Below are 17067 nucleotides of genomic sequence, written 5' to 3' on the forward strand. Positions count from 1 at the left end.
CAAAAAAAAAAAAAAAAAAAAAGAAAAGAAAAAAAAATTAGTTGTATTTCAAATTTTTAAATTCTTAATGTGACACATATTTTTAAGGTAAGACACTAAAATTATTATAAATTCTTTATGTATTAATTTTTAAATGTTACTTTTATTTTTATGGTTAATGTCATACTGGAGCAGAATAATTCTTCTCTGATAAGAAGAACCCAGGAAGAAACGTACTGATTTTCACATTTCTGGAATTAATATAGTTTATATTTTGTCTCTATGTAAGGCACTCAATATTATATCAAATTTTGAAAGGGAAATAATAAAATTATGCTATAAATGCTAATAAATAAAAATTACAGAACACTTCTTTGTCTTCAACAATAAGCAGAAATACTCCCTTGAGATTCCTCTGCTCTCCTTTTGTCTATTCGCTTAAATTTCCTAGTGCCATAGTATGATAAGTGAGAAATAATTTTACTATCCTAAAATCATAGTCCCTCCTTCTCAATGTTTTGGAATAATTTCAGGTATGAATCGTACAGCTTCTTTTTGTTGTTGTTGTTGTTGTTGGAGTTGGAGTCTCACTCTATCGCCCAGGCGGGAGTGCACCGGCCGCTTCTGGCCACTGCAGCCTCGACCTGCTGGGCTCCGGCGATCCTTCTGCCTCAGCCTTCCAAGTAGCAGGAACTACAGGCGCGCGCTACACGCCCCGCTAATTTTTTTTGATTTATTGTAGAGATGAGGTCTCGCCAAGTTGCCCAGGCGAGTCTTATTAAGTAAAGTTACCACAGAACACAGTCTCTGACATCACACAGCTACAGAGATGAAGAAACAAAGAAGAACCTACTCACAATTTAATCTGTCCGAGGACTCAAAGAAGCAGCAAAAAAAAGCCTAACATCGCTGAAAGCTCCATTTCAGTAACTAAACAGGAAAAAACCCACATGAAATTAAACCTTCAAAATGCTTCTCTGGATCATCAAGAGAAAGACATGACCTACCACAACAAAAGTAAAATATTTAGTCAATCTTCAATATTACTCTACTAGGATGTGCAGTTGGAGAACAGAGTTATGTGAAACATTAGGGAATATATTTCATTCATAGTATAAAAGCTCAGAGTCAGGCTATGATATTTTAATATGAAATATGAAGACTAATTTTGTTCAGGCGTTGTTAACTTTATATGCCTTGATCAAAAAATAACAGTACAATGTATTTACTGAAAATAAAATGTTGAATTTTGAGAGAAAGCTTAGTATGGCAGATATTTGTTTAGAAACTAGAGTTTTTCCATGTAATTTTTTGCACACGTGTATTCTCTCATATGCAAACCTTCTAATTTTACTGTCCTTTCTCTGTTTTTCTATTTCTCTCTGTACAGGTTTACCATCACCTCCAAAAAAGATTACTGCTGAGATCCTGGCAAACACTTGTATTGTTCTGATGTCTTCTGTGTTAAAAACAATAGTTCTTATTTCCTGTAAGTATATTCTTGCATGATTGTTAAGAGGACTTACATTTTATTGACTGACAGTGCGTCTAAGCATCTCATCATATTAGGGAAAAGGGTTCTCATTTTAAAGTATATACTTAATCCAAAGTAAAATACTTACTCTGAATTTTTCAAAACTATAAACATATGAAAAAACAGTTGTTTAAATTATACATATATGTAATTATACACATATATACTATTGTATCTTTTTTTATAATATCAAAACATGCTTCAAGGTTAAAACGTTTAAAAATGCAAATTCATTTCTGAAAGTGGTTATATAAAATACTGCAAAAGATGATAAAGTTTGGAGTTTCAGCCTTTTTTTTTTTTACAAAGTTCTAATTATTTCAATACGTTTTCTAAAAAATTAGTTGTATTTCAAATTTTCAAATTCTTAATGTGACACATATTTTTGAGGTAAGACACGAAAATTACTATAAATTCTTTATGAATTAATTTTTAAATATTACTTTTATTTTTATACTTAATGTAATATGGGAGCAGAATAATTCTTCTCTGATATAAGAACCCAGAAAGGAACATACTGATTTTCAAATCTCTGGAATTAATATAGTTTACATTTTGTCTCTATTTTAAGGCACTCAAAATTATAACAAATTTTGAGGGGGAAATCATAAAATTATGCTATAAATGCTAATAAATAAAAAGTATAGAACACTTCTTTGTCTTCAACAATAAGCAGAAATACTCACTTGAGATTCCTCTACTGTCCTTTTGTCTATTCGCTCAAATTTGCTAGTGCCATAGTATGACAAGTGAGAAATAATTTTACTATACTGAAAACATAGTCCCTCCTTCTCAATTTTTTGGAATAATTTCAGGTATGATTTGTACAACTTCTTTGTACATCTTATAAAATTCTAATGTAAAAGATTGTAGCCATTCTAGTAGATGTGTAGAGGCATATCATCATTGTTTCAATTTGTATTTCCCTAATAATATATAATGATCCATTTGTATATTTGCCATCCGTATATTTTATATGATGAAAGTTGGGTTCACATTTTTTGCTCATTTTGATGTTTTCTTCTTATTGTTTACGTGAAAGCACAATTTTTATATGTTGGATACTGATCCTTTACCATATATGTGCTTTAAAACACTTTTCCTTCAGTGCGGGGTTATCTTTTCATTCTGTTAACACTGTCTTTTGCAAACTAAAAATGATTGATTTTAACTAAGTTCGATTTGTTTTTTTCATTGAATGGCCTTTGCTCCCAGATTAAAGATCAGTTGTCTTCATTTGTGGGTTCTTCCTCTCTCATTACTTCTGATCAAGATTTTCTCAGAATATTTCTCACCTTTTTCATGAAGGAAAATGTTTAGGGTACTGAGTATCATGTGAGTTTTCTTGATGGTCATAGCCTTTTGCAGTGACTGCAAACTGTAAGAAACTATTGAACTCTCATATTGTCTTTCTCTTGAGAGCATTATTTATTTTATAGAATGTGGTAAATAGATACTAGACTCATATCAATTTCTCATTCCAATTAATTCCTTCTTTACTTTATATATATAAATTATATATATTATTGATGATTTATTTCCACTCAACATAACCTATTAATTTTATATGATGAAGGGTGGGTTCACATGTTTTACAAATTGAAAAACCTTACCGGAAAATGGAAATTAATTTTTGAAAGTGGCTAAATCAAGTACTGTATGAGGAGGTGAATTTGTTCTTTATACTGCTAAAATATCTTTCCCAAACCTCAATTACTTCATATTTTTTTTTTGTACAATCCTTCATTTTTCAATATCTGAATGCCCACACTGGAGTGCAGTGGCACGGTCATGGCCACCCTAGCGTCCACATGCTGGGGTCTGGCGATCCTTCAGCCTCAGCCTTCCAAGTAGCCGAACTACAGGTGCGCGCTACCATACCCGGCTAATTTATTTTATTGAATGGTGAGATGAGTTGCCTGTGTTGGTCTCAAACCTGCGACCTCAGGCATTCCACTAGGTTCGGCATTCCAAAATAGGCCTCCAAGTCTGGCCTAATTTATCAAATTCTGAAGAAGATAACATCATTATGACTTATTCAGATACTCATTTTTAATTAAAGGATTATTTTAAATTTTCTAGCTACTGCAACACAGAAGTAGACCAATTCTTTTCAAAATGCAAGCACTAAGAAAGGTATGTAATGATTTTCAAAGTTCTGATAATAAGAGTTTATATTTTGTATTGATCTTTAGTCATGCAAAAATAGCCAGAAATTTATTGAGGGAAAATAAATTACAAACTTTAGCATAAATGTCTGTAAATAAAGATTATAAGAACACATTTTCTTTTTTTTTTTTTTTTTTCTTGAGTTGTAGTCTCACTCTGTCACCCAGACTGGAGTGAAGTGGTGTTCCTGGCCACCGCAGCCTTGGCCTACTGGGCTCCAGCGATCCCTCTGCCTCAGTCTTCCACACAGCTGGAACTACAGGTGCGCGCTACCATGGCCCGGCTAATTTTTTGATTTATTGTAGAGGTGAGGTCTCGCCAAATTGCCAAGGCAGGTCTCGAACCCACGGGTTCAGGCAGTCCACTCTCCTCAGCCTCCCAAGGTGCGGGATTACAGGCTGAGCCACCGAGCCCAGCAAACACATTTTCTTTTCTTTAGCAATAATAAATTAAAATACTCATTCAAAATCACTTTACCCTATTTTGTTTTGTTGCAAATTCCTATTGCTATAAAATCATGAGGTAAATAATTTTACTTTTATAAAAAAGTATGTTCAGTGATTTCAAGATGGGTGTAATGGGACCTTTTGTCTGTTGGTTTGCTTCATGTGTGAACACAATTAAGGGACACGATACTGTCTCTTTACAGTGTGTACGTGTATGAGTAAGTAGGTTTTTAAATTATATGTACATCCTGTGAGGATACCTAGATATGTTATGTGCATATATGACAAGCCTTTGCACCTTGTTTCATTTTAACATATTCATTTTGTTTCTTGATAGTAATTTGCAATGTTTCCTCAGCACATAATTGTAGATGTCCAGAGGAATGGTTTACATATTCCAACAGCTGTTATTACATTGGAAAGGAAACGAAAACTTGGGAGGAGAGTATGATGGCCTGTGTTTCTATGAACTCCAGCCTGCTTTATATAGATGATGAAGAAGAAATGGTATGGCGGTCAATGCTTCAAATGCTTTATTGAAAGCTTATTTCAGCCAGTAATATATTTGTAGAAATAATCTATTTTCATGTACATACTTTGTTGAAATATTTTCAACTATGAAAATTTTATTGATTGACCTTAAAATAGTTTATTTGTATCCCCATTCTGCTAATACACATTTCATTACTTCTTTTCATTGAAAGCATGCAACCATAAATGCTTTGATTCTAAAACAAATTTTGCGATTTAGTTCTACTGGATGTGCAGTTTGATCACAAATTGAATGAACTCGTGCAATACAAAGATCATGAAACAGATGTTTCTAGCACCAACAGCAGTCCTGCTTTTGTGTGTCCTCATCACTGCTGCCTCCTCCCCAAACCAGTGACCTGTGTTTTAATATTACAAATATTGCTAGATCAGTTGCTAGGAAACAGCAAACCTACTTCATTTTCTCTGTTAGTGGGGATTTGAGGATATCCAGCCACTCTGTTGCTCTCTGGGCTTAGGTTTCAAAGCATTTCAGCCCTCCTCCTCCTCCCCCCCCCCCCCCCCCCCCCCCCCCCCCCCCCCCCCCCCCCCTCCTCCTCCTCCTCCTCCTCCTCCTCCTCCTCCGAGTTGGAGTCACTCTGTCGCCCAGACTGGAGTGCAGTGGCACATTCCGGCTACCGCAGCCTCGACCTGCTGGGCTCCGGCAAACCTTCCGCCTCAGCCTACCGAGTAGCTTGAACTACAGGCATGCGCTACCATGCCTGGCTATTTCTTGATCTATTGCAGAGACAAGGTCTCACCAAGTTCCCCGGGTGGGTCTCAAACCCACGAACTCAAGCAGTCCTCTCGTCTCAGCCTCCCAAAGTGCTGGGATTACAGGCTGAGCCACTGAGCCCGGCTCAGCCTTCTATTTTCACCATTCCCAGCTCTACTTTGCTTCTGTTTTTTATTTGTTTTATGACTTATAGTTGAATGTAGTAGGGAGTAATATAGAGAATGCATATATACCACCTGGTCTTGGAACACTGTATTCAATAAAAAGGAAGTCAGATAAAAATGGAGGCTTATATAGTTTTAAATGATGTCGTTCCTCTAAGAAACAAGTGAAGAGGAGTTTGCACAATATGTCATTTATTTTCTTAATGGCAATTTCTTAACCCCCTTCTAAACCACAACTCTGAATAACAGTGAAAAATATGACCAGGCACAATAGCTCAACCTGTAATCCCAGCTCTTTGGAATGCCGAGGCAAGAGGATTGCCTGACACCTCATCTCTACAATAAATCACACACACAAAAACTAGCTGAGCATGATCGCATGTGTCTGTCATTCTGAGGCAGAAGGATTGCCTAAGCCCAGAAGGTCGAGGCTGCAGTAGCCATGAGTGTGCCACTACACTCCAGTCTGGATGACAAGAGTGATACTCAAACTAAAACTATATATATATTGATTTAGTCACAATATCTGAGAAATGAATGTGCAATCTGGACACTTACTCAAATCCATGCTGTTAGTTTTGTCAACGTAGGTAACTTTGAAATTATGTGAATCATAGTTTTCTATTATTAACTTGAAAAGAAGGATAAAATTATTAAGCTAAACATTTACGAGTTCTCTTTAAATCAACATTATTTAAAAGCAAATGCAAAAATGGTCAACAAGCATATAAAAATACTCATCACTAATCATCAAAGAAATGTAAATGAAAACTGCATTGAGATGCCAATTTACAGCAGTCAAAATGACTATCAACAAAGAGAAAAAAAATAACATGATCACAAGCGTGTGGAAAAAACATAACAATATATACTGTTATTGAGAATGTCAATTAGTACGATAGCTAAGGAAAACTATTTGGAGATTTTTCAAAAATAAAAGCGGAACTACCATTTAATCCAGCCATCACACTACTCAGTATCTACACAAATGAAACAAATTATATCAAAAAGGTATATGCACATATACTTTTACTGTAGCATTATTTACAGCATCAAATATATGGAAGCACTCTAAGTGTCCATTAACATGTTTGGAGAAAAAATGTGTTATGTACCTAAATATCTACATATATACAATATGTATGTGTGTTTATACACATACAAGCACGCAGGCACACACACACACACTCACACACACACACTCTAACACATACAGACATACACCCTATGAAATGCTACACAGCCATAAAAACAAATCATGACTTTAGCAGCAACAGGAATAGAAGTGGTGGTTATTATTGTAAGTGAAATGAATAAGAAACAGAAAATCATATACCATATGTTCTCATATGTGTCCGTTAAATAATGGGTACAAATGGACATAAAAAGTGAAATATAGTCACTGAAAGCACTGAAGGGACACAGAGTGGGAAAGGGATGAGGGATGAGAAATAATTTAATGGGTATAATGTACATTATTCAGATGATGGTTGCAGTTCAACTCTGAACTCCACCTCAAGATAATATATACATGTAACAAAAACATGCTTGAACTGCTTGAATTAATACCAAAAAAACTAGTCACTACAGAAATATTTTTTACTTTAATATTTTGTTTAATGTATTTTTTGCTTAAAATTAAGGATTTTAAGGAAAAAAGCACTATTGGTGCTTTTAAAAATGAATAAAATCATTATAATAGTTACTTAAATAAAAGTTTTTCATTTTTTGTTAGAAATTTCTGGCCTCACTGGTACCTGAATCATGGATTGGAGTCTTCCGTAACAACAGTGATCATCCATGGGTTTCAAAAAATGGCTCAATGTTCAAACTTAAGTAAGTTTTTGGAATGGTGCTATAAAGAGAAAAAAATATATAAAAGGGAGAAATTCAAAGAATAATATGAATAACCTTATGTTGATTTTTAGACATGAAGAAATGTTTTGAAAGTTAGTATAATGGTGATATACACATATAATATATATATTATAGTGGACTACAGTAGACACCCTCATCCACAGTTTCACTGTCTGTGGTTTCTATTGCCCAGGATCAACCTCAAACAAAAATATTAGTAGAAAAATTTTGGAAAAAACAATTCATGAGTTTTTAAATTGTGCACTGTTCTGAGGAGTATGATCAATTCTTTGTAGTTTGATATGTCCCACTTGAAACGTGAATCATTGATTTGTCTAGAGTATCCATATTGTGTGTGCTGCTTGTCCTTTAGTTAGTAATCATCTAATTATCAGGTCTACTGTAATCATAGTGTCTTTGTCCATCACTCTTAGTTTAGGCAATAAGGGCTACAAGTGCAAGAGTTGTGATGTAAGCATATTGTTATGATTATTGTATTAAATTATTGGATGTTGATAATCTCATGTGCCTAATTTGTATGTAATCTTTACAGGTATGTATGTATAGGAAAAACATAGTATTTACTCATATGAGAATTGGCACTATTTATGGTTTAGTGAATCCACTGTAGTAAATGTCTCCCACAAAGTAGGGGGGACTTCTATAATCAGTTTTGTTTAATAACCAACTATTACTAATATGATAAATGTACTTACCTGTTTTCTAGAGATTATTTTCTTAAAATACATGGAAAATTCTCTTGTTTCCCAATTGTCGCCCTAAAATATAATGAATTGTGTTTTTTCTCCACTGCAGGATAACAGAATATTTTGCTCAATACAACTGTGTAAAGATACACTTACATAAACTTGAGGGAGACAAATGTGAAGCTTCACAAGCATATAGTTGTAAGCATAAGTTTCAGAATTCAAGCCCTGAGTGTGGAGTCTCTCAGGTAATTTTATATTTTATTAAATGAAAATAATATTTTGATCACCTATGTTTGAAACTGAATTATTGTTTGCTACAGCAATGAAAATACATTTCAAAAAAGCTACTGATTTATATACACAAGCCACCAAGTGCAGATATCACTGCTGTTGTGTATGGCTCTTTTTCCTGGACAGCCTTTCTAAAAGTCATATGTTATGTGAGTCTATTTGTTTGAAATATTAAGAATAGACAAATCCATAGTGACAGAAAATAGAATAGCAGTGGCCAAGGGCTTACAGTGAACTAGAAAGTGACTGCCAATAGCTACAGTGTTTCTTTTTTATGGTGGTCTTGCTCGTAACTCTGTGAATATATAAAAAATTTTAAGTGAATGGAATTTATATTATGTACATGACACCTAAAATGAAAAAAAAGACCACTCATTTTTTTTGTAGTTTATAATTGGGATTATTGAGTTGCACATGAATCTGTGAGATGTGCTTTCCTAATCTTAATATGACATGGGTTTATTACTCATCTGACATGAAATAAATAAATAATGACATCAAAAAACTCTCATGGATTACATTTGGATCTGCATTTAATCTCTAACATAGTTTTTCCAGATGATGAATCTTTGTAGTGTTGACTTCTCCGATCAATATCAGGCTGTGATCTTCAGTATGTTAGATTTTTTTGAATTTCTTTCTATCACACTATTTTTTTTTTAAGTTTTGAAGCCATACAGGAATATAGGTATTTCACTCTCTTGTTTTTGTAAATGATATCTTTATTTCAAAATTTATTTTAGAAATGTTTATTGCTAAAAGTGAAAAGACAATTGAAGTTTGCACATTGATCTTATGTTCAGTTGTTTCACTGATTTTATGTATTAATGCTATAATTTCATCTATAGATTTTCTGTATTTTCTAAATTTTATATGTACATCATAAAACTGTTATATTCTATCTTTAGGTGCAATGATTTTTTTTTTCCTTGATGTATTCTCACTGCTGAGAGGTTTAATTCTAATAAATAGAAGGTACAATAAAAGTTCTGTCTGTATAATATTCATTATTCCCTGCTTGTCAAAAACATTTAATTTATGTTTAGAAATTTTCATCTTAACTGTCTCATATTGAAGAAATATAACAAATATCTTATTTTTCAAATTGATTTTTTATCTAATGATATTGCATTTGTATTATTATTATTAACTATGAAATATGTTCTCCCTGTATAATGTTATAATGTAAACTACAATTATCTTCCAGGCGTATATTTTTTCCTTTATTTTATTATCTTCTTTTTGAGTAAGGCGTGTTGTTCTGTCTCCAAGACTGGAGTGCAGTGGCTCCACGGTGTCTTATTGCATTTTCTAACTCCTACTCTCAAGAAATACTCCCTCCTCAACCTCCTGAATACTTGGTAACACAGTTACATGCCACCAGAATGAGCTAATTGTTTTCTTTTTTTTTTTCCTTTTTTTGCAGAGATATATTACCTAGGATGTTTTGGCCTCCTGGATTCAAGCAATCCTTCTATCTCGACCTACTTGGGATAACAGGTGTGAGCCTATTTCTTCCATATTTTGAAACAGTATTGCATTTCTAAAACAAAATCATAATTGTAATCGAATAATGCCCCTTTTAAAAAATAAATCAGTGAATACAGTATGCTCAAGGTAATATTTGTTTCTTTATCCGTGGTCACAGGAAAGTTTGACTGTTTTACTTAACACTTTTGCTATTAAGGCTGTATTGAGAGACAGTCCTCTTTTTTTCTGTAATATAGAAGCCTTTTTTTTTTTTTTTTAAGTGCTGTTTCATTTTTAAGTGTTCCTATTCAGTGGTAATGCCATCTGAGTTCCAAGAATATTTTTGTAGAAAAGTTTTTATAGCAAAGTTAATTTCTTTAATACATTTAAACCGTACTAAATTTTTGTTTGTTGTACTGCATTTTGACAATTTGTATTTTCTAGATTGAATTTTATATGAATATTAAAATGTATACAGAATATAGTTAAATATCAATAATGACTGATATCTGTAAAAACTTAATAGTACCTCATGTTTAATCCAGAAATAAAATATCTGAGCCTTCTCTGATTTTTTCTTCAATATTCATTTATCACATAATTACAGCTTTTTCATTGAAAATATTTTGCCTGTTTGCATCCCCACTGTAACTGTGTTCAATGTCATGATTTTGTGCTATTTATTTTTCCCTTCTACTACTTTGTTTGTATTTAGTGGCAGTAAATGTCAGATTTCCCATTTTGAATTTCTTTGACAAAGACTTAGATAATTCAATTTCTGTTTTTCTTTTGTTGTGCATACATTTAAGAAAATCTGTTTTTCACAAGAAATAGTTTATTTTCATGGGATTTTATAAAATTTTGAATATTCATTGTGTTATTTTGAGACCTTACTTTATTCATAAATATATTACTAAATTATAAGTCATACGAGTTTCCAGATGTTGGGTTACTGACTTATATTTAAACTAAATTATAATCAGAAGATTTTCTGTGAAGTTGGAAGTGTTCTATGTTTGTGTCTAAATGTGGATATTGTGACTGAGGAAATGATTTAAAGGTTACTAATATTTAGTTAATTAATATTAAATTTGCGTAACTGTATTCAAGCCTCAACTGGTAGAGCTTGACTGCTGTGGTACTGCCTTGAAAGTACAGTCATGTATTTTTATATTAATATGCTTGGCAAGGTGACATCATAGTGTACTTTTGGAACATTTTCGTGTGAACTTGAAATATAAATATTTGATATTTGCGTAGAAAGTGTGTGTGTGTTCATGTGTGTGTTGATTAATTGTTTAGCTTAAGTCTTCTATAGGCTCACTGCAATGTCTGCATTATAAGCAGCAAGACAAAGGTGTGAAATTCCTTTTTTTGAGGACCTGTTTAGATACTTTTTTCACTTCTATGCTGAACTTGTATTAGCATTTCATATAAATTATTTTTAAAATAAAGCATACTTTCCCTTTTCCAATAATGCTTTTCACTTATATTATGAATGAACATTAGCTATAGCAGTTTTATTTGAGTTTGTATTGCATGGTATAAATTTTCATGTCTTTGTTTAAATTTTTCTCTTTTTTTTCAAAAGTAGGATTTATTGAGAGGACAGGAATGCTCCCACAGTGGGAGAGGACACCAAAGGGTTGCCCCTAAATTTTTCTTTATGCTTATATTAAAGGAGTGTCATTAAAAGAGCAAACAGTTATTTTTATTATAAAACATTCTTTGTACTTTTTAAATAAAAATAATTTTAGTTTTATATACTAAAGTTATCCGATTTTTAAGTATATTTATTTTCATGAAAATATCTTATTTAATATAATTAATTATATTACAATAGATACTTTGAATTGAAAATTAACAATTTTTATAATTCCAATTTATTTTTTGTACCTTCACCATATTTTGTTGTTTACTTTATAATATATAGATTTACTTATTTAATGTACTCTAAATATCCTTTTATTGGTGTCCTGCATTTTGCAGTATAGCCTTCTCAAACATTGAAGAAATTTAACATTCCTTCCTATGGTTTGAATGTTTGTGTCTCCTCTAAAATTCATGTTGAAACTTATTCCTTACTTAAGAGGCATTAAGAGGTAGACCTTATGATATGTGATAGAATTATTATGAGAGTTTATCATTATGAGCAGATGTGTGTCTTAGAAAAGTGCTGCAGGAAACTAGCATTCACATTCACATTTTTTCCCCTTCTACCTTTAGCAATATCATCTTGAAAGCAGAGAGCAGACCTCAGCAGACACTAAACTACTCAGATTATTAATCTTGCACTTTCCAACCCACAGAACTCTGAAAGATAAATTTCTGTTGTTTATTAATTGCTTAGTATGTGGTATTTTGTTATAACGTACAAATAAACGAAGACCACTATCCCCTTTGATTTATTGATTAAGCAACTACCGATCACTCCCTTGGAGTAATGTGATTATTGTTCAGTTCCCATAGTTAGTGAAAATGTGCATTTTTCAGGTTTTTTGTTTCTGTGATAGATAACTAAGTATAATGGTCTTCAATTCCATACAATTTGCTGCAAAGTCCCTGATATTTTTTGTCTTAATGACTACAAAATATTCCATCATGTATATGTACTACTTTTTCTTTATCCAGTCCACTTCCCCTGGACAGTAGGATTGCTTCTATGTTTTGCTTTTTGAATAGTGAGTTAAAAACATGCCTGTGTAGGTGCTTTTTTTTTCTTTTTATGGAATGATTTATGGTCCTCTGGGAATATTCCCAAGAGAGGAATTGCTGAATTGTATGAACGGTCAATTTTTAGTTCTTTTAGGAATCACCACACTGCTTTTCATAAGGTATAACTAGCTTGCACTCTCACCAACAATGAAGAAGCATTCTCTTTTCTCTACATTTTTGCCAGCATGCATTTTTTAAAAATTTCTTAATGATGGCAATCCATACTGGAGTTAGGTGGTATCTCATTGTAGTTTTGATTTTCATTTCTCTGACAGTTAGTGAGGATGGGCAATGTTTTTAATGAATCTGTTGTCTGTGTGTTTATTTTCTTTAACAAGTGTGTATTTATGTCTTTGCCCTCTTTTTAATGATTTTTTTTGTGATTTTTCCTTTTCGCACCTCTGAGATCTTTGTAGATTCTGGATGTTAAGCCTTTTTCAGACTCATAATTACCAAAATTGTTTGACCATTCTGTGGGTTGTCTCTCAACTCTTGTAATGATTTCTTCTGCTGTGCAAAAGCTTTTCACTTTGATGAGGTCCCACTTATCTATTTTAGCTTCATGGCATTTGTTTTTGGAAATTTCGTCAAGAATGTATTGGTTATGCCAATGTACATGAGATACCTATTTTATTTTAGGATTCTTATCATTTAAGGTTTTATCTTTAAGACTGTAATCCATTTATAGCTAATTTTTTGTATGGTGATACTTAGGGGTTCAGTTTCATTCTTCTGCATTTTGGTCAGCCACTAACCTGGCAAAGACCCAACAAAGAAAGACAGTTACAGACCAATCTCCTTGATGAACATACACACAAAAATTCTAAGCAAGATTCTGGCAAATCATATCCAACATCATATTTCCAGGATCCTCCACCATGACCAGTTGACTTTCATTCCTGGGGAGCAGCCCTTGTTCAACATTACAAGACCATAAATGTAATTCAGCACATTAACAGATGTAAGACCAAAAGTCCCATGATTATATCATTAGATGCAGTAACAACATTTGACAAAACCCAGCAACTTTTCTTGATAAAAACCCTTTAGTACCTAGACATTAGTAAAAGCCACCCATGATAAACCCACTGCCAACCCTTTACTTAATGGTTGGGAATTGGAAACATTTCCCGTTAGAATGAAAATAAGACAGGAATGTCCTTCTATCACTCCTGTTCAACAGAGTTGGAAGTCTTCATGAGAGCAATCAGGCAAGGGAAGGATCAAGGGTAACCAAATAGTAAAAGAGAATGTTAAGATACCCCTATTTGTGTATGATATGATTCTTTACCTTAAAAATCCCAGGGAGTCAGTAAAAAATCTTCTTGCACTGAAAATCAACATTGGTAAAGTCTTTGGGTAAAAAAATCAATGTACAAAATATAGTGCCATTTCTATACACTAGCAACAGGCAAACAGAAAAGCAAAACAAAAGCATAATCCCATTCACAATAACCATAATAAAAATGAAATACCTTGGCATCTACTTAACCAGATAAGTGAAAGGTCTTTACAACGAAAACTATAAAACAGTGTTCAAATCAATCAAGTATGACATGAGCATATGTAAAGTATTCCATATTCATGGATTAGAAAATCAATATTGTCAAGATGTCCATACTAACCACGGCTGTCTGCAAATTCAATGCAATGCCCATTAAATTACCAACATCATTTTTCTCAGACATAGAAAATAGGATACAGAAACTCATCTGGAAACAAAAAAGAGCACAAATAACCAAAACTCCAGAGTGTGCTGGCAGCTGGCCCCAACTTCACTGTTCCCCTCGGCTAGTACGTTAGTATCCTAAAAGCAATAGACGACACCATATAGCATCCGGAGTAGGTTGTATCATTTAGCTTTGTGTGTGTGCTCTCTATGTAGTTCACCAAATGAACTATGTCAGCTACTACTTAGTGGCCATCTTGAATCCTTAAAAATTTTTTGAAAATAAAGTTATTTGCCATCGTACCTAAAGTACATTTTTAACTTTTACTGACTTTCAAACTACTGCTCATTTTTAGGATACTATGCGTTGTCATTATTGAAATAGTCATAGTAATACTTATTTCAATTCTGTATGTATACATATAAAAAAATATATATTTTATACCATATTGAGTAAATTATATCTCCTCCACTTATTATATTGTGTAATTTTTGTCTTGTCCAAATTTTATTAGGCCTTTGTATAAGCATAGAGTTCATTAAAGTTAAATTCTAGTACTGTAAAAATCTTTATTGTTACATATGAAAAAGACAAGACGTAGTAATTTGAGGCATAATAATATTTTTGTCAATGTTGGACTTCTTATACAACAGTTTTTTCATAACCTTATAATGGAACTAAAAAATTTCTGTTGTCTAGTAATATTATAGCCATTGTTGTAGCACAATGCATTTTTTATGTGTCTGTGGTGATGTTGGTGTAAACAGATCTCCTGTACACTCAGTTGTATAAAAGCACAAGGGAGGATGCCAAAAATTGGATTCATTCATACATAAATTGTTTATTTGTTCCTGCATGTTCAAATGTCAGTCACCTTCAAAGTATTCACTATTTGAGGCAATACACTTATCAAGATGCTTTTCCAGTGCTCCAAATAGTTTTTTGAACTCATCTATTTAGATGCCTTTAGTGCTTCTGCCATTTATTTGTTTCACCTATTCCACATTGGCAAAATGTTTCCCAGGGAGGACTTTTTTCCACTTGGAGAAACAAAAAAAGTCATTCAGGGTGAGATCGGGTAAGCAGAGAGGTTTAGGCAGGGGGTCATGCCACTTTTAGTCAGAATTTTACTGTTGCACTTTGTTCATGTAAATTACTGATGATCAAATGGGCAATTGCGTTGAAAGAATCTAAAAATAAAAACTAAAAAGCTCACTGAAGGTGGACATAGTCTCTCAAAACGATGGTAGCTAGTACATTTACCAATCGGTTCCTAGACACCACCTAACTAGAGAAGCCTGTACTACATGGGCTCACCCTAAAACAAATTGGGAATTTTTTTGTGGGGGGGGTATTCCCATGTATAGAACATAAAATTATGTACAGTACATAATATTTGATAATACGAAACCATGTTACTGGTTATATATTTTTTATATTATTCTTTTTAATTGTTATTTTCTAGTGCTATTTTCCTGCTACTAATAAAAAACAGTTAACTTTAAAACAACAGCATCAAACAGACCTTTCAGGGGGTGCAACCGAAGAAGATATTTTTATCACAGAAGATGACAGCTCCATGCATGTTATTGCCCCTGAACCCCTCTAGTGGGACAAGATGTGGCAGTGGAAGACAGTAATATTGATGAACCTGGCCCTTTGGAGGCATAGGATAATGTGTGCTCCTATGTTAACTGTCAATAACATTTTTGAAAATTAGAAAGCAAAGAAAAAATTTTTCAAATTAGAAAAAAGGTTTATGAGCCAGGCTCAGTGGCTCAGACTGTAATCCCAGCACTTTGGGAGGCTGAGGTGAGTGGATGGCCTGAGGCCAAGTGTTCGAGACCCACGTGGACAATTTGGTGAGACCTCATCTCTACAGTAAAATAAAATAAAAAATTAACCTGGCCGGGCTCGGTGGCTCAGCCTGTAATCCCGTACCTTTGGGAGGCTGAGGTGAGTGTATTGCCTGAACCCGAGGGTTCGAGACCCACCTGGGCAGCGAGACTTCATCTTTACAATAAATCAAAAAATCAGCTGGGCGTGGTACCACATGCCTGTAGTTCCGGCTACTTGGAAGGCTGAGGCAGAAGGATCGCCGGAGCCCAGCAGGTCGAGGCTGCGGTGGCCGGGAGCAGTCACTGCCCTCCAGTCTGGGCGACTGAGTGAGACTCCAAGTCAAAAAAAAAAAAAATTGCACAGAAGTTACATTACAAAATATAGTTTATTTAGAAAGTAAATTCGAAGCCGGGCTCGGTGGCTCAACCTGCAATCCCGCACCTTTGGGAGGCTGAGGTGAGTGGATTGCCTGAGCCCGCGTGTTCGAGACCCGCCTGGGGAACTTGGCGAGACCTCATCTCTACAATAAATAAAAAATTAGCCGGTGTAGTAGCGCGCATCTGTAGTTCCAGCTACTTGGAAAGCTGAGGCGGAAGGATCGCCGGAGTCCAGCAGGTCGAGGCTGCAGTGGCCGGGAGCGGCCACTGCATTCCAGTCTGGTTGACAGAGTGAGACTCCAACACACACACACACACAAAGTAATCTGTATAGTTGTACCGTGTATGTTAAAGAATAAATTATTTAAAGTTTATAAAGAAAATAATCCTACAGTAAGCTAATATTGACTTATAAATATCAATGTTAATTTACATTTGAAGAAATAAAATATGTTTATGCAATTTACTGTAAAGTAATACCCTAGGCTCCATAGTCACTCAACACTCACTGACTCACCCAGAACAACTTCCAGTCCTACTAGGTTCACTGGTGTTATGTGCCCTGTATACCATTTTTTA

General features: G+C 33.9%; 1 protein-coding gene across 1 annotated transcript in view; it reads left to right on the top strand.

Moving 5' to 3' along the window:
* The window catches only part of LOC103254128 (NKG2-C type II integral membrane protein-like), a gene marked incomplete at its 3' end in the record, with an annotated part of 9568 nt that extends 1197 nt beyond the window's left edge, over positions 1-8371 (top strand). The window contains exons 2-5 of the mRNA XM_021709440.1: positions 1370-1468; positions 4466-4635; positions 7295-7395; positions 8233-8371. Of these exons, the coding sequence (XP_021565115.1) occupies positions 1370-1468; positions 4466-4635; positions 7295-7395; positions 8233-8371 (509 nt within the window). The remainder of the gene's footprint in view (positions 1-1369; positions 1469-4465; positions 4636-7294; positions 7396-8232) is intronic.
* Between the last annotated feature and the right edge of the window lie 8696 nt (positions 8372-17067).

This window comes from Carlito syrichta, unplaced genomic scaffold (genome assembly GCF_000164805.1).
Source record: "Carlito syrichta isolate Samal-C Ts95f unplaced genomic scaffold, Tarsius_syrichta-2.0.1 Scaffold69816, whole genome shotgun sequence".
In the NCBI taxonomy this organism is placed as follows: domain Eukaryota; kingdom Metazoa; phylum Chordata; class Mammalia; order Primates; family Tarsiidae; genus Carlito; species Carlito syrichta.